This window comes from Manacus vitellinus, unplaced genomic scaffold (assembly GCF_001715985.3).
Source record: "Manacus vitellinus isolate BGI_N305 unplaced genomic scaffold, ASM171598v3 scaffold_42_pilon, whole genome shotgun sequence".
Taxonomy (NCBI): domain Eukaryota; kingdom Metazoa; phylum Chordata; class Aves; order Passeriformes; family Pipridae; genus Manacus; species Manacus vitellinus.
In genome coordinates, this window is record NW_021940553.1 from 3,416,899 (window position 1) to 3,436,537 (window position 19,639).

The 19,639-nt window shown below is 38.4% G+C and overlaps 1 protein-coding gene across 2 annotated transcripts in view; it reads left to right on the forward strand.

The window, feature by feature from the left end:
- RIT2 (Ras like without CAAX 2) overlaps positions 1-19,639 on the forward strand; it is a 172,572-nt gene that overhangs the window by 62,883 nt on the left and 90,050 nt on the right. For both annotated transcript variants that reach the window (XM_008928628.3, XM_025895774.1), the window contains exon 3: positions 2,510-2,583. In XM_008928628.3, the coding sequence (XP_008926876.1) occupies positions 2,510-2,583 (74 nt within the window). The remainder of the gene's footprint in view (positions 1-2,509; positions 2,584-19,639) is intronic.

Below are 19,639 nucleotides of genomic sequence, written 5' to 3' on the forward strand. Positions count from 1 at the left end.
AAATGCTTGAGAATATCCCCAGCTTAGCACACCCCAAGTAAGGACATACTTAAGCTTTTCTATATTATCTGTGTTATTGTGCTTTTTGCACATATGCAGAGAGAGAATGTTACAAGGGAAACTCATAACTCCTCTCAGTTTCATCTCTTCATTTCCCAGGGCAAAAGCAAATCCTGTAAGTGGAAAGCATTTTCCAAATCCATTTGCCTAGAAAACCATTTAGATTCATGTGCTTGGTCAATGCTTAACACGACATGTTTCTCCACCACCAACCGAAGACATTAGCATATATCAAAGATCAGACTGGGACAGTGATTCTGGCACTTCATTGTGAAATGCTTTAAGGTCAGTAGTTTGGGAAAACAAACTAAATGAAAATGACAAAATGTGCTTGTGCATTCAGCATTGTCTCTGCAAGGGAAAAGGGTTCAATTTTAGCAGTTGACAGTTCACTGATGACAGTGACGTGGTATCGGGGTACACCTGAAGTAGCTCAGCAGGGTAGATCTCTTACATTTACTTACTGAAAGCTGTAACTTATATTCAAAGGCCAGTGGGTCTTCTAGTTATAACTAACTCTGAATTCCTAATTCATTTCCTTAGCAAATAAGACAGGATTTATTTAGATTCATTTTTATCCAAGCTGAATTTATGTCGGCAAATCTCTCTCTGCGTTAACTGTTTTAAAGCTGCTGTATTAAAATTCACATTGGTCTAAGTGAAGGGAGAAGTAGGACCATTGGCTTCAGAGAATCCAGCTGCAGAGCCAAAAGTGCAAGCTAAATTTATGCAAGTCATATGTTAATTATGTACACAGTAATGTAATGCAAATGGGCACCCACCTGCATGGAAGTATATCAATAATACTTGATAGTGTTAATAGATTTCATATGAAGGAAATACCATGATTGATTTTGCATACTTCCATATTTTGTTTTCACTTTTTAGTTAACAAGAAAATTATAAAAAAAGAAAGAAGAAGATAAATCTACTGCAGATACCACTGTGATAACAGATTACTTAAACTGCAAGTAGCCAGTTCCTTCTATATGACCTCTCTTTGGCACAGAGTTTCTTATTCAGCAATCCCTACAAAAAGATCTATTAACCAAAACATCTGTTGGTTGGCTTGGTCTGGCTTTCTCAGCATGGCAACGTATCGTGCAATTAATTAAGTCTCTGAGCCATCCCAATATCAAGTGGATTAGGTATTTGTTTAAAGCAAGGCACATGCCTATTAATTTGCTGAGCTGAGGCCCAGAGTAAAGAGGAGAGTCGTGGAAAATATCGTATGTGATAATGTCATTAAAAATAGCAATTCTCTGGCTGCATATGAGGGGTCCTGAGTTAAGGTCATCCAGAACCATTTGCATCCAAATGCCTTAGTTTTTCTCTTGTGCAGGTCGAAAGCAGGTTTTCACATGCTTTTATAAAGTGCTATATGATGCAATACACATATTACGGCACAAACTGGAATGTCTTGAGAATTACATCCACCTGCAGTATAATCCCATATTATAATCCCAATATTATCTCAACATTTATCAAGAGCCCAGTCCTGAGGGTCTCTGGCAGGATTGACTGTTTGGATAGGCCTAGCTATATTCTGATGATGATTAATGACACCTCTCAGACACATCAAAAGCACTTGTCTTCATGCCTCAGTGCACAGCCAATGCATAATGTCAGCCACAAAACCCACTCAGACTGCTCTACATTATTGTTTAATTAAACAACATAGATAAGTTCCGAGACAATTTCAAGTATAAACATGGAACAGTATCTAAGCTCCTTTTAATCTTATGAAGAAAATGCAAATGTTGAGAGGGGAATGAAATTGAAATGTGAGGAAAACATCTTGTACAAATGGGAATCCACCTTTTCTTTGTTTTTCTTCTTCTAAATTTAGGTTGACAAAATCACGAGCTAAGGGAACAGCCCATAAAAGAGAGTTTTTCCTTCTCCACCCCCAGCAATGAAAAGTGTGAGGACACTGATTACAGAATTTAGTTTTAAAAAAATCTATCCTCAGCCTCTCTTGGAGATATAAAGAAGTTTAAATAATTGTTCTGACATACCTGAGGCAGGAGCCCCCTTCAGCCATAACGAGTCTATCCCAATAATTTAGACAATTCTTAAATTGAAATTATGTGCTAGAAAAGCTCTGTGGAAGGATCATTGTGGTAAGCAAAAACCTCTCTCCTGCATAGCACCAGCACAGTATCTCTGAATCTTTGTGGCTTAAACAGCACTTGTGGTCTGTGCTACCCTTTTAAAGAAAGATAAATTTAATTTTTATATTTTGAGGTATGTGATAGAAAGGACTCCCTTTTGCTAGTAGTTTGTAGTGATGATAGGATTTCAAAAAGGGACTTGTTGACTTGAAGTAAAGCAAAGTTAGGTCAGACTGAAGAGCTTTTGAAAAGCCTACTCCAAACTGGCAAAACTATTTCATTTTCCATTCTCTGAGCCACTCATATGCTTAATCAAACTGCACCGTGTCTTTCAGAGGATGCCTATAAAACTCAAGTCCGAATTGACGATGAACCAGCCTATTTGGACATTCTAGACACTGCTGGGCAGGTGAGTAATTTTTCAATGTGAATCATTCAATCAGAGATAAACTCAAAGATTTTAACCTCAGATTTACGGGTCACACAGCTAGAAAAGAAGTTCCCTATTAAAACATAAAAGTACCAGTGGCAGAATAACACCGAGGAATTAACAAAGGAGAAGATTAAAGCAGTGCTGCAGTATAGCATAGTTTAACTTCCAAATTTTAGGAGAAGAGTTTAAATAAGCAAAGTTTAAATAAGCAAAAGACAAAAAACTGTTTGTTTCTTTTTCTTACAGGAATATCTATCACAATAATGGAATGAATAAATGCTGTTATTAGTTTGTCTTATGTCTTTCTCATTCCTGCTTTTCTGTGTATACTTCAGGAATTTTCTGGTCTTACTTGTAGATTACTTGTAGATCTCGTTACACCTCTTCTCCTCCCTACACTATATTTAAATATCAAATGCTGACCAAGAAGGAAAAGATCTTAATGCCAAAAGTGGCACACATACAGGTTGCCCAGAGAAGCTGTGGCTGCCCTATCCCTGGAAGTGTCCAAGGAGGGATTTTACGGGGTTTGGAGCAACCTGATCTAGTGGAAAGTGTCCCTGCCCATGGCAGGGTTTTGGAACGAGACAATCTTTAAGGTCCCTTCCAACAGAAACCATTCTCTGTTTCTGTGATTTCTATGACAACATGTATGTGCTCATGTGAACATCAGTCAGGGAACTAATTTTCACGTACAATAATGAAGACAAAAGAGTTAAATACAAGAATTTCTTCTACCTGACTCAGTTCATCCTCTTTCAGTCTCAACATATTTTTACTATTTAATCAAAGCAAACACTTGTTGCCAGTTGTTGATCTTTTCCTGAGATGTGTTATAGGTTCTGTCTGAAGGCTTCGAAAATTTTACCAGTTTCCATAATGTGTGTGAACCTTGTACAGGAACAAGATAACCAATAAGGAGAACAGGTACTTAAAACAAATAAGCAAACAAAGACTTAGGAAGTAGAAGCCTGGAAGCCTTGATATCTACTCCTCAGATGTCTGGGTGTACCTGATCTGGGCACTGCAAATGGTGGGGAATGCAGTCTGCTGCCAGGAATTTAAGGAAACTCATCTATTTTCAGGCATGTTCATATTTTGGGAAAAAAATCCCCCATAAAACTGTATAATTTTTGCATTTTTGTTTTATTTTTGATCATATAAAAAAACTAGAACTAAGCCTCATTCTTACTTTATGGGGTATGGATATGATTGCCCAGATTAAGAATTTTATCAGAACAGACAATTGTAAGGTAAGAAATGAAATGAGAATAATGCAGTCAGTGAAAGCTGCTAAGAGTAATAGTAAAGATGGAGAGTTTTGAGATTTGTTTCTAGAAGGAGCCATAATTTTAGAGGTCCTTGGCATCTAATGATAGTAATAAAATACAGTGCAGGTATTTCATAGAATCATGGAATTTTTAAGGTTGGAAAAGATCTTTAAGATAATTGAGTCCAACTATTCCCCAGCCCTACCAAACCCACCACTAAACCATGTACCCAAGTGCCACATCTACATGTCTTTTCAATCCCTCTAGGGATGGTGACTCCACCACTGCCCTGGGAGGCCTGCACCAGTGATTGACAATCCTTTCAGTGAAGAAATTTTTTCTTAATATCCCATTTAAATCTCCCCTGTTCCCTCAGCCACTCTTCTTCATAGCAAGCAGAGAGCTGTGGCAGAAGCACCACACTCTGCAGATACATCATCCCAGGCCACTGTGTAGCCTGGTCATAGCTATTCTACTTCAGTTGGATTGATTCCACTGAGCTGAACTGATATGAGAAAATCTCTGTTTTAAATTTCCCTGTTGTTCCAGTGGCAACTTTCATCACTGAAACAACGTCCCAGTGTCACTGTGTTAGGAAGCCCTTCCCACTTTCCTTCCCTGCTATTTTTCAGGAACTGTCCATTCTAAGTGCCCTGGATTTAGCTGCTTGTCTTTGCAGATGTCTTTGGATTTGTTGCCTCTCTACTACACAGCTCCAGAATAAATCAAGACCTAATCCAACTCCCATTGAAGTCAACAGCTGAAATAGCCTCTTTCTTCACAGAGGACTTAATGTTGCTCTCACTGAAGCTCACCCTGAATTTCTGCTCTGACTTTGGTGACTCCAAGACACCCACTTATGCTGTCGATGGTGTGTGCTCTGATGCTGCCTTGCTGAGTTTTTTTACCTAAGTTTTGTGTTAAATTAGAGCTGGTGTTACAGCTTCTAAATCATGTAATGGAAATCTCATCTCTCTGGGTGCCCTCGCAGTCATAAATACTTCATCATTAGCTTTGAATAATGACTTTAATCACTTCAGAAGATAAAGGAGCTAAAATTGTAACTCATCCCTATTTGGGAAACACAAGAAGTCAATAGAGAAACCAACTGAAGTTAATGTACTTTGTTGTTATGCTCGAGGATATGTTTCAACAAATATCTTCTCCTTTCCTTGCTGTACCTATACGGTAATTGAAGACTTCAACGCTGACCAAATTAATTAATAATAATTCATATACTTTGTTATTAACAATCTAGAGCTAAAAATCCACATGAGATTTCATACCTGACACTAGATAAAAATCTTTGGTGTTTTAATTGGTAGATGCAGTTTGAGGCACTAAAAACACAGATGGTGGTTCAGGAATACATTTATGGTTCTCAAATTTCTGAAGTTAAAAAACATTCAAAGTGAAAAACAGGAACATTAGTAAACTATTTGTATGGTTCATCTAGTTACTGATCTTTATCTTCTTTTGCATATAGATAAACAGTAATAAATGCAACCAACTGCTTCTCTCAGGAAGCAAACTGATGTTCCATAAACTCTGGATCCATGTTTTATGCATCTTCATTTGTCCTTTTGTGCTATTCCAATACCTTTTTTCCGCTGAAGGTACAACAAGAGGCATTTTGTTAATGAATGTAAGGGCCAGTGTAAGTAGTTAAGCTTCACTGAACTCACTGCACCTGCTTTCACCACCCTCTACACCTGCCAGCTGGGTAGCCTGTCTTTGCTCACCACAGTCAACTTCAGACAGAATAAGGTTATGTTTACCTCAGAGAGTTTCAAGAGCAGGTATTGCTGATGTAGCTCCTCTTAGCTGTATTGCCATAAACAGACCTTTCTTGAGCAATTCCTACCAAAAACCTGTTGTGCAGCAACAAAATGAACAAAAAATTGATGTTGTTTTTTCTTTTTCAATGGCATAGTGAATGTAGAAGAAGCTATCAGTAATTCCTTTAGTTAGCTATTGGTGATGCCTTTGGCTCTTTAAATAGGAGTAATCTCCTTAAACAAAAAGTTTTCTTTTTGCATTTACATTTCAACTAAAACAAACAAACAAAAAAAGCAAATAAAACTGAACAGAGGGTAAATGTGAGATTGAGGTCACATTTACAAAATTGAGGAAGTTTATTTTGCTAGCTTTTAACTCTCAAAACTCTCAAGGCTATGTACAATGTGGCATGTGATGTGTATTGGAAAATCTTAGTGGAAACCAGGAAGCACAAATGATTATCTATAAAGATGGCCTGAACTTCCTTGTTCACCCATATCCATGAGACATTTGTTGAGGAACTCTCCCTTGAAATTCACCCATGTGCTTCTGTCTGTTGAGTTTGGAAGTGGTGTTTGGGGAGGTGGTTCTGGGATTTCTCCTTTCTTATCCAAGGTGTCGGAAAACTAATCTGCTTTTACATACATTCGATTCAAATTGACATAAGCTCTTTGATTTCGAGGAAACTTGTAGGTGCAAATGAAAGGACATTCAGACCTCAAGCTCTTTATTCTGTATTCAGTTCCCTTCACAATTATTCTCAGAGAGCGACAACCCCCGGCTGCTCCAACCGCGCACAAAAACCTTCCACACAGAGTTGTAGGAACCTTCTGTTCATTCGTTTGTGTTTTATCAGCCTCTCCTTTAACTTAAAAATATGTTGCTACTTCTGGAGCCCAGAAGTATGCTTTTCATGGAGCACACACAGCAGTTATCTCTCCTGCTGTATTTATAAAACTGTTGACTGACACAGGAGCTTTTATTCCTGCCGCAGCTTTCCTCTCTATGACACATTACCCAATCTCTCTGTTCAAACCTCACGCCGAACACTAAAAAAGCAGCAGAGTTCCCTTCACTGAAAACCAATCTGAGATGACTCTGTGACTCTATTAAAAAAGGCAAAATTGTTTTCAGACACAAAGCAGGCAAATCCACAGGAATAAGGATTTCCGTACCTGTCAGTGAGACAGTACATTTCGAGATTATTGCACCAATTTTTGTCTGCTAAAATGTGGGCTTTTTATGATAAACTTAGTGCACCAGTATATTTCCCAGGTGTGAGTCAGAGACTTGAAAAATTGGCCTTAAAATGTGATGGCATGCCATTTCAGGGAGATTTTCCTTTGTCTGGGGCTGTGTGCGCGTGAATTCATTTCCAGGCAGACACTTTTCAACCTGACAGCAACAGTGTGCTCTATACTGGAATCCATCTCTCAAATTGCTAGCAAATCACAGGACATGTTTATCCTGCCAACCTGTAGGACTATGATTCTTACCCCCTGCTTCAAGCTTTGAAGAGGAACCGTATTAGTCCCAAGAGCCCTTCAGATAAACACACTTTCTCAGACTAAACACTATGGTCCGATGATTCACTCAGGCTGTTATCTAAGATCCTTCTGCTTATTATCTAAACGTGCTGCTCTAATCCCGAATCAATGGAAGTCAAATATCAAAGTACACTACCACAGCTTATCTCAAGGAAATGTAAGATTCCTTTTTGGTAGTAATTATGTCTTAATGGGCCTTTACAGCGTGTTCTTATGAGGGGAAAATAATTTTAGTGCACTTTCTGCTAGGTACTGAAGTGCGTAAATGAAATCCACTTTATTTTTAAAGCATAGGGGCAGTGAAGTAAGCAGCAACCATTAACACTGTATTAAGCGAAGAACATCAGTTTTATCTTCTTTGTATGCTGTTTTTTTCATAGGTTGTTGATGACAAACTTAGAAAGTCAAACCCTAGCATTGGAAATTATGTGGATTCTCAAGACAAATTGCTCTGTGCTTTCTGGGAAGAACTAAAATCTCTCCCTTGACCCAGTCATTTTATTTGGCAGTGGACAGATTTTGGAGACACACTTAATAGGCACAGATACTGAGTGAAAAAGAAAACAAAACTGTTACAATAAATCACAGATGAAATTGCAGACATGGCACCAATTTCCTTCAAATTATGGGTAAAATATTCTTCAGTAGGAAAAGATCTAGGCATATGCTGCCAAAAAAAAAGAGAAAAGAGTATATTAGTGAAGAAGGAACAGGCAACTGGCAACAGCCAAAATTCCCAGTTTCCTTTCTTATCCCTGCAATGAGTGAATCATGATGCAATAAAGGGTTGATCCGTTTGTGTTTCTAGGTCTGCATTTATCTTTCTGTGTAACAGATGCAATAACGTTGTGAGGGGCAAGGATTTAGGGTGAACATCAGCATTGATTGAGTCTGACAGCACTGATTTCCTGCCCCTTGCTACCATTCCACTTAAGGAAAGTCAGTGGTGCAGGTTCCATATTGCAGGTGGAAGAACACTTTCCAGTGTTTCCTGTTCTCTTTCAATAAAGTCTTCTTTTTGTTTTTTTCTTGAAATATTTTCTCTCGAAATGTTTTCTCTCTCACTGTTCTTTGTCTAACTAACAACTTAAAAAAACAGATAAATATACAGTGGTGTTGCTACTTGATTTATATTTTTTTAAGAAAATGAAAACATTTAAAAGCAGAAAATATTTTATTATAAATTTTGATAAAAATAGCAAAATCTTTTTTTCTTCTTTTCAAATTTTTCCATGTAGTATTTCCTTGCTGATTTTTTTGGTTGTTCTGGGTTTTTTCTTTGTGTTTTGGTTCTTTATTATTATCATTATCTTTAATTTTATTTTTTATTTATTTATTTGGGGTTTGAGGATTTTTTTTTTGTTTATTTTGTTCTGCTGTATATTGTATGGAAAACACCTATATAAACACATCCCATATGAGTAAACTTTATCCAGGTCCTCCACATTATCACATTGTGATAATGTAAATTTGCCTTTTCTTCCAGCATTAGAAACTATTCTGTATGTTTCCTTTCCACTGTAGAATGTCATTGAAGCACTTTGATGAGCCAGCAGGCACTGGACATACTCTGTGTCCTGATTTCTTTATGTATATGCGACTATCCTAGATAATCTCACTAGGAATTCTGTTTTACAGAGGTTTACTATCAAAAACTGCTTGTTATCAAGCAGATGTACACAAACCAGGGACTCCAGTGGGTAGAAGACTGTCTTTTCCCTCTATCAGTTTTCACGAAGCTGACATCATGAAGGTATTTCCAGGACTAAAAATTTGGCTTGAATGCTGAGAATACAAGCACCTATTACAGCACCAAATGGTGCCTTTTCACCTGACCAAGTGACCAAGAGAAGGATCTTTTTCAGAACAGGATGTTAAAGCTTCTCAGGAAATGTAGGTTGTCCCAAAGAACTGGAATTTTCAAAAAGTGCCCTTTATGCTGTTCTGTACCTGCTGAATTCTTTATCTAATACACTGAATGGTGGTGTCTCCGGACAAAGAGAATAGAAGCAAAAAGTTGTGTGGTGTTATCAAACCTTTACCTTGCAAAACTGCATCAGAAGAACTGCTGCAAGTAGTTTCTAAAAATGTCATTTTTATGTCACAGTACCAAGAGAGGAATGGAAAAACCTAAAAACAAAGGACATCTTTGTAGCTGAAGTTTCAATATCTTTGCCCCAGAACTCTGGAAGTGAAATTCACCACTACAAAAAAAAAAACAAACAAACAAACCAAACCAAGCCAAACCAAACTGAACAAAACCAATACAAACAAACAAACAAAAACCCAAACAAAACCAAACTAACAACCAAAACTCCAAAACAAGCACAAAAACAAAACCCAGAACACGAACAAAACAGAAAAAGTGAACCATCTTGAACTCTATTTCTTGTTACCTCTCCTTTATAATCTGAGAAATGTTATTGCATCTATCCAGATTTGCAAAAAAGAATTCAGGAGCAAAGTGGGAATTGAATAAAAGAGTGAAAATATGAAATATTTTCTGTTTTTTTCTTTTTTTTTTTTTTTTATTTTTCTTTCCCCTCAACATGTTATATTTTGAATATATATTTTCTCACTTCCATAGGAGAAAGCTTGCATAGCTTGCATCGCTTGAAAGGTTTTTGTGCCTTCTTTTATTTTGTGCCCAACGGATGAGGAGAGTAAATTGTTGCCATGGGTGTTCCAGGTTGTTTTCAGAACCATAGGATATTGTGATATGGACCATGCCAGGGAACAATCTTTTCTTTTAAAAAGAAAAAAAAAAAACCTCAAAAGCTTAGCAGTAACTCCGTTGACTGCACCGGTGTAAGAAATCAGTGGGGTACCTGAGTAACACCTGGAAGTAAGCTGAAGTCAGACTGCGCTCTTTTGGACTTGCAGATGAGCTCTGGACTTGTCTTTTGGCGTATCTCAGAAGCGACTGTGATCTTTCAGGATCACAGAATCATAGAATGCTTTGGTTTGGAAGTGACTGAACCCTCTGCCATGGGCAGGGACACCTTCCACTAGACTGGGTTTCTCCAAGCCCTGTCCAACCTGGCCTTGGACACTTCCAGGGATGGGGCAGCCACTGCTTATCTGGGCAACCTATACCAGGGCCTCTGCACCCTCAGGGCCTAGAATTTCTTCCTAATATCCAATCTAACCCTGCCTTCTGTCAGTTTAAAGCCATTCCTCCTTATCCTATCACTCCAGGCCCTTGTCTGAAGTCCCTCTTCAGCTCTCTTGGAGCAACTTTAGGTGCTGGAAGCTGCTCTAAAGTCTCCCTGGAGCCTTCTCTTTCTCGACTGGATCTATTGATCTAACTTAGGTACCTCATGACTTACAGTTTTGGAGCTCTGCCTTTGTCTTTTTAGCATTTTTCCTGGAGCAATGAAAATATACCCCTGTTTTATAGGCATGCACAGAGGCTGTGGACCTGAAAACAAGTGTCATCTCCCCCACCAGAAGTGAATTAGGTTTAGTTTAACTATCCCTAATTTACTTTAAGGCCAAGATATCATAATAATGGATCTGGATTAAAACTTCAATGTATTTTGAATTCAGGAAGTGATGCTAACATTCTTAAAAAAGTTTGACAGAGAAGAGTTGGTCCCATTGAAATCTCTTAAAGCTGGATAACTGCATGTCAGGTGAAGGGACCTTAGACATTTTGTGAACTGCTCGCAGTGGATGTGACACACCATCCATGTCTCAGCATAGTCTCTGTTCCCACAAGTCCCTAGAATGTCACTGAGAGCAGTGATCCAGGACTACAGATAGATGCCAGCCCAATGACTATAACTGTCCACATAATGCTGCCTGACCATCCCAGTTGCTCCAGAAATATTTGCACAAATGGAAAGAAAAAAAGAACATTGAGATCTCCTTTGTGCTGGAGGTCACGGGGACAGGACAATTTGGTCCTTTCATGTCACAGAGCTACATTGGATGTTAGTATTGTAAGCAATACAAAATCCATGCAACTATAACAGAGGTATTTCGCATTCATTTTGGTGGTGATTTATGTAGTCCCCAGGGAATGCATCCCTCATCTAAACATTGAGCTAAATTTGAGTTGCAGAAATGTGTGCACTATTGATTAAATTCTACAAAAGTCTAAAATAGCCACTCTGCAGGTTTTTTTCTTCTTCCTTCCCCCCCCTTTTCAGATTCTTAGCTCAAATTATATCTCTGCGGGGGCAGGGAGGGAAATACCAATGTGGTGGAATTTTTAAGGTAAGCACACTTGTTACGGAAGTCATCATGAGAGAATATATATGCAAGCCAGAATATCATTTGCAGTCATTTGTCAGAGTAATGAGGTGTCTGACTCCACAGTCTCCTGGTTTACTTCTGCAAGGCTGTACAGGCCTCTCTGGGAAAGGTGGGAAGCCCGTGATGCCCACATAAGCTGACAAGAGCACGTTTGAATCCCTGGCAAGCCCTTGCTCATAGTTGCAGTCATTACCTCTTCACTAGTGGGTTGTTTCTCTCTTTTTTTTTTTTTCCCTATCTCTGCTGTTTACTAAAATGTACTTATCAAACTGTTATTTTTTTTTCCTTTTAACCATTTATGATGCATTTGTGAAAAAAAGTGAAAACTGGCTTTATCCTTTCTTGCATATCAATGAGAAGGGGGAAAAAGTATTATGTGGTGCATGATAAACCAAATGCTTTTGGGGGTTTTAGAGGCAGTTAACGATGAAGATTGCTTCAGTGCCTGCATTTAGGAGAAAATTACTAAGGTGTTTATCCCTAAGAGAGAGACTATTAGCATTAATATGAAAGAAAAAGACAGTTCTCTGAGTTAGGGAGTGTAGCATCAAGGCGTTTGCACTGGCATTGGGGAGAATTGATATGATGATTCCATCCATATTTTGGGGTGAATGAAAAGTAGATATCATCTCCCAGGTGACAGACTGTGTATTTCATTATTATGTATGACAAACCCTCTTGGCAAGAGTAGGATTAATAAAGTTAACAAAAGCACAGTTGCAGAAAACTGGCAAATATATTATCACCTGGAGGCAGGAGGGCAATTAGAGTGGGAACACTGGGAATCTCAGTGAAGAGAAGCTGTATCAGAAGGGAGGGTCTGAGTGCCAGTGCAGATTATTTAGTAGTTCCTCAGTAAGAAAGAAGGGTCACTGTATGATGCTATATTTTGCAATCTTGAGTTATTTTATTGGAAGTTGCTCTCATATGTCTTTTGTTTCCCTTATTAATTCATCTTTACTTATTTTTTTTTCTGTCAGGCTAGTGTAGTTCAATCTTCCTGCATAAGCCAGTCATGATGCAGACATGCGAAAACAGAATAGTGAGTGCATATAAAATGCTCTGCAGTTAGTAAAGGGGCAGTGAAATAGTCATCCATCAATGTTCAGGATGGGAAGGAACATCTAGACCTGATTTTCATGAGACTTAATCCTGCAGGGTCTGTGACTGTGAGCAGTACCAGATATGATGGGAAGCAGTATCATAGCTGATAAGAGAAGGGGAACCTGAATCTATAAGCCTACTTGTGGGAAACAACGTGATTTCAGTAGTGATGAAAATAGATTGTCTCTAATACAGATTTAAAGTCAACAACTAAACTACACCTCACAAATTTGTGACTTGCAGAAAGGGTGATAGTTTAGACGTATCAGTTCGAAGTCTCAGACTCATTTGGATGAAGACGAGACTTGTGTCATCATGAATTAACCTGATACAGTAATTTATATTAAGAAATTACCATATTTATTTTTAATTAATTTGTTCTTTATGTTCAGGACTTTAGTTTTCATAAAGCCTCTCCTGTAGCTGGAGTTTGAAAATGTATTAACCAGTGGGAAGGAATCCATCTCTTTCCTCACAAGTATATTACACTTCAGAAAGAATCCTTAACTGAGGACTAGTGTAATACCATCTCTTCTCTGAGCCTGAAGACCTGTTTCTAGAGTGAGCAGGTTCATGCTGAAGTACATAAGCGTGGGGAAGGGCGTCAGATGGAAACTAAAATTTTGTGAAAACTAGGGATGTAATCTGTGCTTGAATTTCATATTTGATGTGTTTCTAATTGTGTTTTTTAAGTTGTCAACCATCCATTCAGTTGACTCACTCAGCTTGGATCACCTTCTTGCCCATAGGCAAGACCCTGATGTGCTCCCTGTTAATCAGCCTACCTAGGTGAGCTGACCTGGAAACCCTTGGGAATAGGCAGCTAAAAAGGAATGCTGCTATTTGTCACAGAAGTGAATACCTGTGTCTTCCAGAAAAGATCACCTGTTATGAATATTCTCTTTCTTCTTTTATTTCCCTTTCCAAGTAAATAAATTAGTTTAAACAGAGGGTTGCTGATTGTCCTCTAAATTACAGATTAATTTCCGGGCCTGTCTTACCTTTTTACATGTTCATTCACAGAGTTAAGAAAAAGCTACTGATTTTGTACAGTGTGGAGTTCATAATATTGCCTTGGAAGGCTGTCAGATTAGGTTCAAGAAGCCATTAGTCTGCTGAGAACATAGACTACATCTTTTTTGTTATCTTCATACTGTTCCCATCATCAGTGACGTGCAGTTTGTCCCTGGTACAAATTCACAGAAGGAAAGGGATATTGCTGTTTTGTAACAGAAGCAAGGATTCTTTCCTGTAATTATAAGGCGTGAGACACTGACTGATCATTAATCAAGAGACTGATTGTAATAATAATGCACTTCCACTTCAGGCTTATGGGCTAATTCTCATTTATACTAATCCCATTTTGAACTGCTCCTGGATCATTACTACAGCGGGCAAAAAGGGTCATGAGAGAGAGATTTGATGTACAACCAGAGCAGTGTAGAGACTCAACACAGAGAGAATCAATCCCTGTCTCCCATATTTAAGCCAGAGCCCCTGCATTTCCTTTGGTCTGTGTCAGAGCTGTTACTCAGCTCTCTTCCTTCCTCGCAGTGATGTGGCAGATGGTTTAGGCTGGCACAGGTGGCTGAAGTACCACCTGCTGCAAATTTTTCACTGTCTTTTGCTAGGTAACTCCTTTTGTTGTGGCTGTTTGCAAAGGAAGGCTGGAAATAGGAGAGAAAAAAGAAGAGAGTGTGAATTGATGTTGATATTGTTTTGTGATCTCTTGTTTTCTGTTGTGTCATTGCTGGGTACCTGTAGCTGGTACAGGCTGGAATCCTGAGAGCAAAGGCAGCAGGCTTGGAGCTTTGGCTTCTGTGATGGAAAAAAGTGTATCTTTATTATCTCCTGGTGTTACTTAACCCATGCTGGGGGACAGCATTTCCCACTGCTGAGTGCTGTGAAGGGAAAAATCCTCTGTTGGTTGTAGGCATTAGGTGCTATATTCTCTTGACCCTTTGAACTCCACTGGAAATAAAACAGCCTTGTAGAAGCCAAATGAAATGTTTAGAATTAAGAGGAGGACAAGAGTTATCATCCAAATGCATGAAGGATAGGACTGGGCAGAGGCTGTGGCTGATACTGTGGATCTCAGAGTCTGGGATTGGTGCTTAGTCTCTGTTGAGGTAGTGGGAGATGTATGAAAGTAAGTCACTCCTCATATCTTAATTACTCTCTGGAGCCAACCATCCCTCTCTACTGAGGGACAGAGAGACTTGAATACTAAATAAATCTATAATTCTATAGTGTAGAATAGATGACTACCTCTTCAGGGGTAGAAATCAGATAAAACAAGGCCCATCTTCTGCATCAAGATTAGTACAGGTATTAGAGTGTTTATAAAATATATTATCTAGCTAACATCCTCTTTGGATGTTTTCTTATTTGAAACATAATTGATGCAGATCTGTTGCTGCTTGATATTGCAAATAAACTTTAAAAAACTACTTGCTTTTATCCCTCCCCCAAAAAAGACTAAAAAATTTGTGAAAACCATATAATGATCACAGCACTTCTCACCAGTGTACTTTTCTTTGCTAAATCTATTTCAAGTGGTAAAAGAAAAGCACACTTTATGACAAGCAGTGCCAGGTGGATGATATGTAATCCCAGTGAAGTCAACTGTGATGTTTGTTTGTGTAAGAGAATTTACTGAGATAGATATGGGAGGGCTGCACTTTTGCTTTAAAAAAGATTTGCTACTAAAAATTAGTCATTGACCATATTGCCAAAAACTTTCCCGAGAGTCAAGAAATTTTCAACCTATTTAAATAAAAAATTCTGATTTTTTTCAAGTGAACAATGCAGTTTCATGTATTCCTTTTATTGCCTTTACTTTTGCTTCTATCAGAAGATTTTTTTTCCCCCTCCACTGAGTTTCCTGTGTCCTTTCTGCTCATTTTACCTTTGTTTGTTCGTTGTCGTAGATGAACAATATCTTGCCTGTTTGCAGGAACATATCCCACCCCTCAAGTGTTCTCTATAAATGTTAAAAAAAAACCCCACTCTTCATAATAAGAGTGACCCCTGTGGTAATCAGGGAGACAGTTTTGATTAAGAACATCTGTTAGCAGATTCCTGGTTCTAAAGTCAAGCAGAATATAAGACAAGAAGATATAGAAAGTGACATTCTTCAAACTGTGAGGCTGGCCTCCCTGGGGAGACTCTGACCTCTTCCAGATATACAAGCCAAGATCATAAAAAAAGAACAGACATCAAAATATGTGGAATGTGTGTGCAGTTTGAAAAACATGACACCTTTGTTTCCGAGGTGCCTCATCTCTAAATTTCTAGGCACCACACTTCTGAGGAGTGTGGAGAGGCACTGCACTTCTGAGCATTGCATCATGTTTACTCCTCAAACACATCCCCACACAATGAAAAAGAAGGGATAGATATTCTGACCCTCTGCTCATTGTCTTGTCTCTTCTTTTTGGTTCTTCTCTTCTCCCTCTTTTATCCTTTAGGGGTTGACAAGGTTCTCTATTAACAATGCATAACACGGGGGTCTGAGAGAACTGGCTTCACTTTACGGTTCTACTGGTGTAAAATGGTGACGTGGATGACATTGCTTCCAAACAACTTGTATTCCTAGTTGAATAAAACCTTTTCCAGTCCAGCAATCTTTCTCCAGCACTGTCCAGGAGGAAATATTTAGGAAACAGTAAAGAAACATGCTTGGCTTAGGGGAACTTTGTGAAACACTTTCCTAGAGTCTTTCAGTCAGCAAGGTGGAATTGTCCTGAGGTGAACACGAGATCCAGGCTGTTATGTTTGATAGCAACCCATAAACCATACCTAGGTCTTCATAAAGATCTATGTATCTAAGTGTAGTCTGACTTTGCTGCTCTATGTCTTTGTTTCCTCTTCTGGAGGCATTAAGATACTGATCTTATTTGGAAAGAAGTCTCTAATGAAAAAAAAAACAAACAACATACAAGTTCTATTTATATTTCCATGACAGCAGTATGAATTTAAAAATTTATTAACAATATTGCTCTTTGAGAAAAGATTTCTCTTGCTCATTATGAAAGATGGGGTAAAAGAGGATAAGATGATGAAGAGAAAAGAGAGGTTAGATGTTTTCTCTTCACTAAGTTATTATATTAAAAGCTACTAGAAAAAGAAAGCATACTTAGAAAAATGAAATGTTGAAACAGGGTCAGTTTCCCAAGGATTGGTATGGAAGTATTTCTTGGTTGTGAATGAATCGGATTATGAAAGCCAAATTGTTTCTGGAGTTGAACATTCTGAGAAGTTAAAAGGCAATGAGATAGGTTTCTTATAGGTACACTGGCAACTCCGTGAAGACCAGGAAAAATGTAGGGCTGCTGCTGGAATGAGTGAGTATCCAGTGATGAGGAACATGAGAAGTACTAACCCACTTCAGACTCTCTCTGGTCCAGACAGAGAGGCAAGCTCTACTCTTACACCTCCCAGGTCTTTGTGCCTCCAAGGAAGGTTTAAATGAGATACAGCACCCTGAGTAGAGGGGGAGAAACAAGGGTGAAGTGAGTCAAGTTGTGTGTGTGTGCAGTTCAGCACAACACAATGAGACACATCCAAGCATGTTGAGGGAGCTACTCTGTGTTATTGTGAGGCTACTCTGATACCTTTGAAAAATCATGTGAGATGCCTGATAACTGATGAAAGGCAAATGTGACATCTATTCAGGAGCAACCTATCCATTGAGAGATTTACTTGACAACAGTCTTCAACAACAGGTAGACATATACAGTCCTATGAGGATTAGCAGCAGTTTTTTGCTGCAATCAATTACAATGGAAAAAGGAAAGTAAAAAGTTATGTTGACTTCTTTCAACTTTTAGAAAAGTTTTATTTTGTTTCTACCCAGGCTTGACGCTTGTTCTCAAGTATCATATCTCCTAAGAAGAATGATTTTGTTTCAGAAGAGTTTTTACCACACTTTTCAGTTAAGTCTTAGTCATTATACACAAGAGAGTATTAGAGACTGATGTCAAGCTGCAAAGTGCTGTAAGCATGACAAATCTTCACTTTAATTCTCAGAATTGATTTCCTTTTGAGGGGGTGTGATTTCCTTCTGTCTCTTCCCTTTGGCATTTACTGACTTGGGAATGTTTCATATTTTTCCCTTACTGAGTAGAAATTGATACCCAGTATTATTTCTGAATAATTTTTAAAAGGTCCCTTGTACATCAGGAAACAATTAAAGAAGATATTAATGTGTCAGTTGCACAGATACACTGTTGTTTATTTTATAAAAGAACCAGACAAAATATAAAAATAAAACCACTGAAAAGTCTGCAAAAGCTTTGGATCTCTCTCTATCTACCCCTGGACATTCACAAAATCCAGGCAAACTTAAGTTTTGGTTTTTCTTGTTGTAAAGAAACAGGAAAAAATGTGAAATATAGAGTAGGACTTGAAATAAAAAATGAACAAAAACATTTAGTTGCATGTTAGTCCTTTGTCTTGTATATAATATGCATACAGTGTTGCAAGGGTTATATTATGTTTATTGACAATTATATTTAGTCTTTTTCTTGCTATGTATTATTATGTTGAGGTTCCTCATGAACAAAGAAAAAATCCACTTCTTTTGAAATCAAATAAAAGGCTTATTTAGGTTTGACCTTGGAGTCCTTGACTCTGTACTGTGCAATCATGCCAAGGGGAAAAAGCTGAGAAGTAAAAGTCAACATCAAAAAATTGGAATGGAAATGACTAGCTGAGTTAACAACGGAAAGCCAAGTGGATGTCCCCAGTCCAGTTTGCACAGAATACTTAATGCCTCTGAAAATTGATCACTGCAAACATGGCACTAAAGCATTTTGTCTGTTTAGTCTAATATATCAACAGCAATAATATGCTATAATAAAAAATTGCATAGGTAAATTCATTCATATCCTTAAAGCCTTAAATATGCCCGACATGAACCGGAACGTGTAGGTAAATGATTCTGACTCAAGAGTGGCAGTCTCTAAAAGCTGAGGACTTTGTCCCTTTGGAATGATTCAGTGTGTAAAATCAGGAACCCAGGGTCTCCTGTCAGTCAAGGAAAGCCATTAAGCATCCCTGGGGAGTGATCCTGGTACTGTTCGCGCTGCAGAACGTCACTTACTGTGAGTAACTTAAACAGGGACCTGTGACCTAATTCCTTCTCAGTTTGCCATAAATGGCTATAAAGGAGTGTACAAAGTTCTGAGCACTTCCTAAAGGTGGATCACCTCACTTAAACAGAGCTCATTCTCTTTAAAAGTCTGTGCAGAGCAGTTATGCAGTGCTACAATGGTTGACTTATGAAATTTCTTATTCAGGAATGCAGGTCATCTGGGCTGGGCTCTATGTTCCATATGAAAACATGCACTTTTAACTAGAGTCTCTGTTCTGTTTTACCAATGCTCTAAAAATAAATAATAGATACAAGAAAATAATTAATTAGGTAACTAAAGAGATAACTATTTTTTCATCAGCAGAAGCAATCTGTAGTCCACTAATGGCATTGAATAGCTCACCATTTGTTATAACAAGAGCTCAGGTAGCTGACTGCAGCTACACAGACAACAAAATTCAGGAGTCTAATCCACAAGGTTAACTTCACAGAAGGTTGCCATTGTCTGCTAAGCTTGAAGAGATCCTAGTCTAGTTCAGTTCCTGGTGCAGAACAGTTCTGGGTGACTGATGCAAGGAGAAAACCAGGGGCATGAGGGACAGGGGTCTGCTGTGAGACTTTGTTCTGGCATAAAAGCCTGGAATCTGAGAACAAGGAATGCAGTCAATGACTGGGTTTTGTCATTAACACTCCCTGCTCTTAACTTGGAGACTCTTTGGTATTACATTGTCTATTATTCTAGTGACTGTCTAACATAGATGGCAAGGAAAGACCTGGCAACAGAGACACATCTCCATTCAGTGTCTTGTCCAAACCATAGAGTGTAGGAATACTTTTTATTTGATCTCTGCAGTGTTTCTCCCCACCACTGCCCTACTGTTTGCAGATCCAATTTCAAAAGGGTAGGCTAGAGTATGACTTGATCCACTCTGTGCTCTAGCTTGGTGGTTAATAAACTCTCCTGGGATGCCAGG